The sequence below is a fragment of the Cariama cristata genome, unplaced genomic scaffold, assembly GCF_000690535.1.
Source record: "Cariama cristata isolate BGI_N322 unplaced genomic scaffold, ASM69053v1 scaffold45036, whole genome shotgun sequence".
Lineage (NCBI taxonomy): Eukaryota > Metazoa > Chordata > Aves > Cariamiformes > Cariamidae > Cariama > Cariama cristata.
Window position 1 is genome coordinate 44,200 of NW_009621284.1, and position 7,245 is coordinate 51,444.

General features: G+C 43.3%; 1 protein-coding gene across 1 annotated transcript in view; it reads right to left on the reverse strand.

The window, feature by feature from the left end:
* CALCR (calcitonin receptor) overlaps nucleotides 1–6,790 on the reverse strand; it is a 46,477-nt gene extending 39,687 nt beyond the window's left edge. The window contains 2 exon segments of the mRNA XM_009701881.1: nucleotides 5,948–6,058; nucleotides 6,658–6,790. Of these exon segments, the coding sequence (XP_009700183.1) occupies nucleotides 5,948–6,058; nucleotides 6,658–6,790 (244 nt within the window).
* Between the last annotated feature and the right edge of the window lie 455 nt (nucleotides 6,791–7,245).

Below are 7,245 nucleotides of genomic sequence, written 5' to 3' on the forward strand. Positions count from 1 at the left end.
ACAAACATGAAAGGTCTATCAATCATTTTTTTTACAATTAGACTACTTCTAGTCTAGTTGTATTCTAGTACATGTCAAAAGAGTCAACACCATTTTTGTATTTATTGTTGAGTTATAAGCTGGAAGTAGAAAGAAGTTTTCCTCTGCTGCAGTGCGTGCTCGGCACATACCAGACATTGGATTCTCTGCCATTGTTTGGATAGACCTGTATAGTGCTTAGTTCTGCAGATGAGGGAATAGCTGATGTAGCACATCTGATTTACTTACATCCTCAGTAAAATATTCTAGAAGAAGATTTTTCAGAAATGAAAAAATAATCTGATGTAATACAATGGAAACCCTAGAAAACTTTAATTCCAGTGTCCTAATAAGTGAAGAATTATCACTATCATCAGAATGCCTCAAACAGCAGAACTGGAATCTATATAATAGAGTCATATTGGGCACTGCGGATATAAGAATTGATTTTTAAAATACAGCTGCCAAGCCTGCTAAGAAGCAGGACAGAATTACACAAAAGGGCAGGGGGAAAAGAAGCAGCTGAACAAGGAGTTCAGATTTGTTTTATTTATCACTGTCTAAATGATATCACTTCAAGACAGGAAAATAGGACCAGCAGAAATCCAGAGCTGGCTTTTTTAGTCAGTCAGGAAATCTGCATTTTGTGGCAACAAGAGAAGGGCTCTTGCAGGTCCAGCCCTTCCTGTGCTCTCAGGGTGCTCCAGCAGGTCCATGGGGCTCCTGCCCACCAAGAATGCTGCTCCTTGCCCGCCGCCCACTGTAAGCACAGGCACATCACCCTGCCGAGGCACAGTGCCGAGTGCGAAGGAGCACATGGTGGACTGGCTACGCAGGAGGGGAGATCACAGTTGGGAAGGTGTTTGAATTAGGGGATGCCTGACGAAGTGGCCTCCCTGCCTGTCAGGAGCCAGCGGAGTGGAAGGAGCCTGCGACCCAGAAGGTCTCTCTCTCTCTCTCTGGTTTGTGGAAGGCCATGGTTTCTCATCTGCAATGCCTGCTCTTGTCAGCTTGGCAACCTACTCAGCTGAACGCTTTGTGCATTTTGCCAGCTGTGAGAAGGGTGTACCTGTGTCTCTCAAATTCAGTCCCTTGTGGTCAGAGGCATCACAGCTGGTAAACCCAAAAGGGTCAGCAAGAGCTATTCAGTCTGTTCCCCCTTCTCTTGCATGGAGCATTTATCCTTATTTCTCTATAGATCATTTTGCCAGAAAGACAAAGCAATTCAGAGACCGCGGTATGGCACAAGAAGAAAGCTGCAGAGAACACAAATACCCCAGCACCTCTGCCCCCTCCGCTGCTGTGATCCCCACTCCCGAGCATGGGGACCTCACTCCCTCTAGTCAGTGTCAGAGCAGGAAGGCAAGGCTGTACTTCCATGTTCCTCAGTTCTGAGAGGTAACAACACATTAATCATCATCTGAAGTAATTGCTTATGGATACATATGAATCTGTTTCCAGATTGCACTTCTAGAAACTCTACTCTTGGAGAGACATGAAGAGTTCTGAGTAACTGGTTTACAAAATGGAATCAAAGACAGAAACCCAACAAAGTGGAAAACTGAGTGGAGTTTTGCTAAATGCAGCCTTGGATCACAAAGTTGGGCTGGGCTTGCTCCCTGCTGAGGTGGCTACTGCTCTTAACCACTGCTCTTTGCAAAAGAGGAAAGGTAGTGAAAGTAAAAAGGCAGGGCTGCCACAGCGCAGCTTGCTCATTCAGCTCCCTTGCTATGTGACTGCACCAAATTAATCCTGACCAAATGCACCGTGCAGGGAAAGTGAGGTGGATAATACAAGAAACCCCTGCCACAAACACAGCAGCCTCTGGATGGCATAGGGCAATGCTCTGCCCCTCCTGCTGCCCCCAGTAAATCTGCCTTGCTAGAAGGCCATTACATCCACAATAGATTTCTCTTTTTTTCATTAGCAAGAATATTACCAGCATGAATTACAGACTACATTCCTATCAAATTCAATTCCTAGCAATTTCAGCATGACCTGGAACCATTTCAAAGGGATTATACCAAAGATTAACCTGGATAAAATATGAATATAAAATACAACTCAAGGGAAGCTGTGCATGTTGCCTGAATAGCGGAGTATAAAACAGCCCTGCTCGGAGCTTCACAGTCAGGAGTGGATGAGACAATGAACTTCCTGCTGTCACCGGCATTAAAGCAGTAGGTCTCGGTATGTTTTCCAGACAAATTGATTTGTTTTTACCCATTATCACATTGCGCATGATGGTCATTGTGAGAAAGATATTGCTACAAGAGGCAACAGTTGTTTATTGAAAAGGACAAAGTTGTCACAGCTTGTAGAGATGTAGAGAGGGGTTTCTGTTTGTCTGCTAGCTTTAAGATACTAATTTCCTTTCACAGGATAGAGCTTGTTCAGGTGGGGAAAGAAGTGTCAGGAGCCCCAGCTAACCGAACAGACCAGATTATCAGAGTGGTCCTTCCTTCTTTCAGAACACAGATTCCTATCTAGTGAGAACTGATCTAAGTTCAGTGAAACAAGTGGGACTACATCTGGTAGTTAGTTGTGAAGTTGTCAGACATGAAAGGAATGGAGCACTGAGCATGTTCTCCATAATTTTGCTTCTGGGTCCTTTTCTCCAGAATATGATTTCACCTTGTTTACTTTCTAACATACTCTAGTAATTCCCTCTTGGCATCAATGCTGAATGTTGTTGGGGGTTCAGGTATAGAGAGCTGGTATACAGCACTCACAGGTGCAGACGGGACGAGGATCTGATCCTAAGCTGCCAGATAATGTTTCACTTTTCCAGTTACGAATGATGTAAGTATCAAAGAACAGAAAGAAAGCTGCATACATCATTTTATTCCAGGACTCAAAGCTATACATGGCCTCAAACTAAGGTAACTCAACCATCAGTGAGCTGATACATAGTGGTTCTGCAGATCTCAGTGCAGCTCGCAGCAGCATAGTGTGAAATAGTAATTTCAGAAGTCTATGGGGTTACTTGCATGCCTAAAATATATGCTGAGGTGGTTTGATACCACCGAGAGTTAACGAACAGGAAGGAAATCTGACAGGCACTGCAGTTTTCATCATGTGAAATCATTGTTCTTTAGGATGAACTTTCTGTTTCTCACCAGAAAATCTAGCTGTATTTTGTTTAACAGGCATAAGTTACCAAAGGAAATAATGACTTGTGACACAAAACCTGACAGACTTTTCAGGACAGCTGAACTAGTGGCTCTGGCCACCTGTAAGTGGCAGCCACTTCCATTAGCAGAAGAAGGACTTCTAGTCAGCCCCACGATTTCTTGTCTCCTTTCTACTTTATAAAGTCTCTGTGTGACAATCAGCCACTTGTAAAGCAAAGGCTGGTTACCTGCTGGTTTGATGCCACAGCTGTAAAATGTGCTGGGTTACTCAACTGCTACTCTGGGAAAGCATCTCTGGCTCAACCAGGAGATGCTGAGCTGCTGCCGAGCCAGGGAAACAGTGTTGACTGACCAGGATGCAGGCAAACAGGCTGACAAAGGTGCTGACAAGGAGAAGAGAGATGTGCCAGGGGAAAATGCTGAGTCCAGAAGACCACAGGTATTGTTCCTAAACAGGACAGCAGTGAGAATAGTAGGAAATTAATTACTGGAGGAGGCTTTTCCTCCTATGGCGGTGTACAGAGAACAGGAATACTAAAAAATTCGCAAATCTGCAAGTTTCAAAGTGTGGCAGAAAGAGAAATTGCAGCACGCATACGCTATGGGCCAGACTCTGCAGCACGCATCTGTACATTGAGTGATTTGCGATCAGTTGTATGAGCCACAGAGCTTGGTGTTAATAAGCATTAATAAGTGGAGTGAGGTGCTTCTCCATGGATGGTTTCAAGTGTTACTTTGGAGAGTGCTGTTGTAGCGCAGCAGTTAGTTCAGAATAAGTCACTGGAGACAAGGAGGCAAGTGGAAAAGCTGGGAATGGGTGGCCTGGGAGCAAGCAGGAGAGTGGCTCTGTAATGACCCCCATGCACTGAGGGATGAGGACCTCAAGTCATGGGGAAAGTTCTGTGATCATGTCGCTGACAACACCCACTTTTGCAGGTACAAGCCATATAGCACAAGGAATATACACAAACTAGGACTGTTAGAGCTACATTTTTTTTCTATGAAAAACATGGAAGCAGGGAAAGCACAAGCCTTGTAGTAAATCTTCCTATACATCAAAGGGACTGCTGCCACATGGGGAGAATACCATGAACAAAATGGAGGCCGAAGCGGAAGGTACAGATGCCATCCAAGAGGCACCTCTAACATGCATGTTGGAAAAGGCTTGTGCAACCTCAGGATCCAGAGCTTCAAGCTCTCTCCTGAACGTGGGCACTTCTGTCTGGGAACTGAATTAAGTTTGGCCAGTTCTTTTAAAATGCTCTTCTGGTACCTTTTGTTCAAATAACGTAATGGTTGAAGCACTTGTCCACAGAGAGGGAGACCTGGGTCAAAGGCACCCCTCCAGCTGAGGGTCTCATCTCCTCAGCCTGTTTCCCACCAGGTGCTCCAATGATCAGCCATGAGCACAGCCCTTCCTTGAAAACTATGACACTGTACGGAAAAGAGGGCAAGACTAAGTGTGTCAGAAGGCAAAAAAAGGTCACAAAAGACAAGACTTTGTGATTTAGTGCCAGTTGTCTGTCTCAGGGATGTAAACTGCTGTGAAGATTTGTGGGGCAGGTCTCAGAGGAATCCCACAAGAGACGGACAGTCACCCTGCCACATGAGCTCACTTTCCAGGCACACATGTTGTCCTTCAGTCCATCCTGTCCAATGCCTACTTCCACTGGAAAGGGGGAGGTTCCTCCATCAAAGTTGGGATGCAGGTTTGAACGTCCTCAGACTGGGGCTGACACGGGAAGTTTCCCACTTGCTGGGTGAATTCTCTAATCATGGATATCTTGATTTATAAAGAACAGAAATATCGAAAAATCTGGTTGCTACTGTGAATGGGATTTAGCAAAATGCATACTGGATCTGATCCAACCTGGAAACTCTTCTGTTTCTAAACAGGCAACAAGCTCAACAAAATCAACAGTTTTAGCTAATGGCACCACGTAATTAACTCACAGCTATGAAAATGGTACTGGGTAATTAATTCATAGCTATGCAATAGTCTGTTTCCTTAGTTTTCAGTTGGGCACATACATTCTGGTTTAATCTTGTTGAAAATTTTTAGATTTATAAACCCTTGCCCCAAATGTTTAGTTTCATAGTTTTTCACTGCAATTGGTACACTGTCTATGCTGGATTTAGCACACCGTGGCACCAAGCACCACCTATAAGCAACACGTCCTGAGCGTGTAACACACAACTGTGTCTTTCTTCAAACAATACTCTCTGTTGAGTTATACTTGTGTCTAATATTTCCTCACATCTATTTGGCAATATTTCTGTCCTTGATTTTTCCTTTCACTTGTCCTTTTAAATGTTCTTGAATTACTTCTTGTATTCTGCATGGCTGCTAGTATCTGTATGAATAATTCAATGAACAACTGAAACTTGGAGACTCACAGAACATTATTTCTGCTCATCTTCTTTGATAAGATTTTTCCAATAAAAACCGAACAAAGAACATGTTGCTATATATTTCATGCACATAAGCATTTTCTCTTCATTGTAACACTTAGAATGAGGTGCTAAAATGTTTCTGTATTATAAGTAGTTAATATTTTCATAAACTAGGTTCCATAAATCTATCAGTTATATTTAGATAAATATATAAAAAATATTTTATAAATGAAAATATATAAATTAGGCAACCCAAAAGCTCGATATATTTTAATTTCAGACAAACTCTCTGAGATTTCACACTGCTGCAAAACTGTCACTGGAAACAGGTTTCCACTCAATAACATGAATGTTCTGAAGTCTTCCTTTGAAAGATAAGGCAGTAAAAAGAAATACTGTACCAGTTGGATCAAAGTCTGGAAAATAATCTGGACAATTCTGAGCAGTGATTCTTCCAGCAGGCGTGTCGTCCCAGCACAACCAGCCATCCCATGTTCGATTGCAGAACAGACCTGGACATTTAAGAGCAACGCTGGAGTTAATTCAACACACAGCCGCTCCTGAACCTGCTCTGTTCTAGTCTCTCAAGGAATATTGCCATCTCTAGACAATCATGTTTTCTTTTTTGCAATAAAACCCCTTGTTATTGCTACACTTTGAGTGGCATTCAGGTGCTACAAGGTACTTGGTTTTGCTGACGTGACGTTAGTGGTGTTCATTTTACCAGAAAGTAATGTTTTAAAGTCTGTTGAACTGAACTTTGAATGTAGGGTCTGATCCTACAAATTCCTCTTTTTGATCCTGCCTTCGAGCTTAGCCGTAAGCATGTACACTAGTGGTACCCAAAGACCTTACAGACAGCCACTTTTCACTTTACCTTGTGCTGTCTGAAAATCAAGCCTTTGAAATGTAAAGGCACGAAGGGCTTCCAGGGAAGTCCCAGCTAAACACATTTACGGAGACAGCTCCCTGCAAGGTTGCTGCATTGCTCAGCACTAGAGGTCCGCGACACAACTACAGACCCAGTGGAGCAAGTGCAAGACCAACCTGTGACAGGCGAGCTCTGCCTGGTGCTGTTGTTCGGGTAGGCATGCAGTGATCCTGTCCTCACCATGCACCTCCTGGGAAGGCAGCACTGTCGAGGCTGTGTCCCTTACGAGGACTGTTCCCAGCCCCAGAAACAATGGCCGTACTACGGAGGCAGAGCACAGCTCATTCTTGATTCCCGTTATGGAGGTGTCCATTGCTATCAACCACAGAAATTGTGCCTGCCTGCTTGCAGTAACACAATTTCCTGACTCATTGTGGATTTATTCAAGTAACACATTAAAAAAATCCCACACTTCTTAGTTATTTTCCATTTAAAATCAGTTTGTGTCAGGGAAAATGTATTTATCATCATGATCATCAGGTTAAAGAGAAATACAGTGAGAAGATACATCTTGCCTTTTCTACTCTGGTCTCAGGGGAGTTTCATAATGGTTGCTACGACCATGTAGGTTGTTTTTGAGAGAACCATATGGAAGGCACATAATAACCACTGAAATTTAATAAAATATGGGGAGCTAATTGCTGCTGGTGCTTTTGAAATTACCACAGATAAGATTTCTTACTGAAGCAAGAAAGCTGTAAAGACATATGAATTGTTCAGATTTGCACCAACTGTTTTGAAGGTCACTTCAGCGAAGCCACTGAGGCG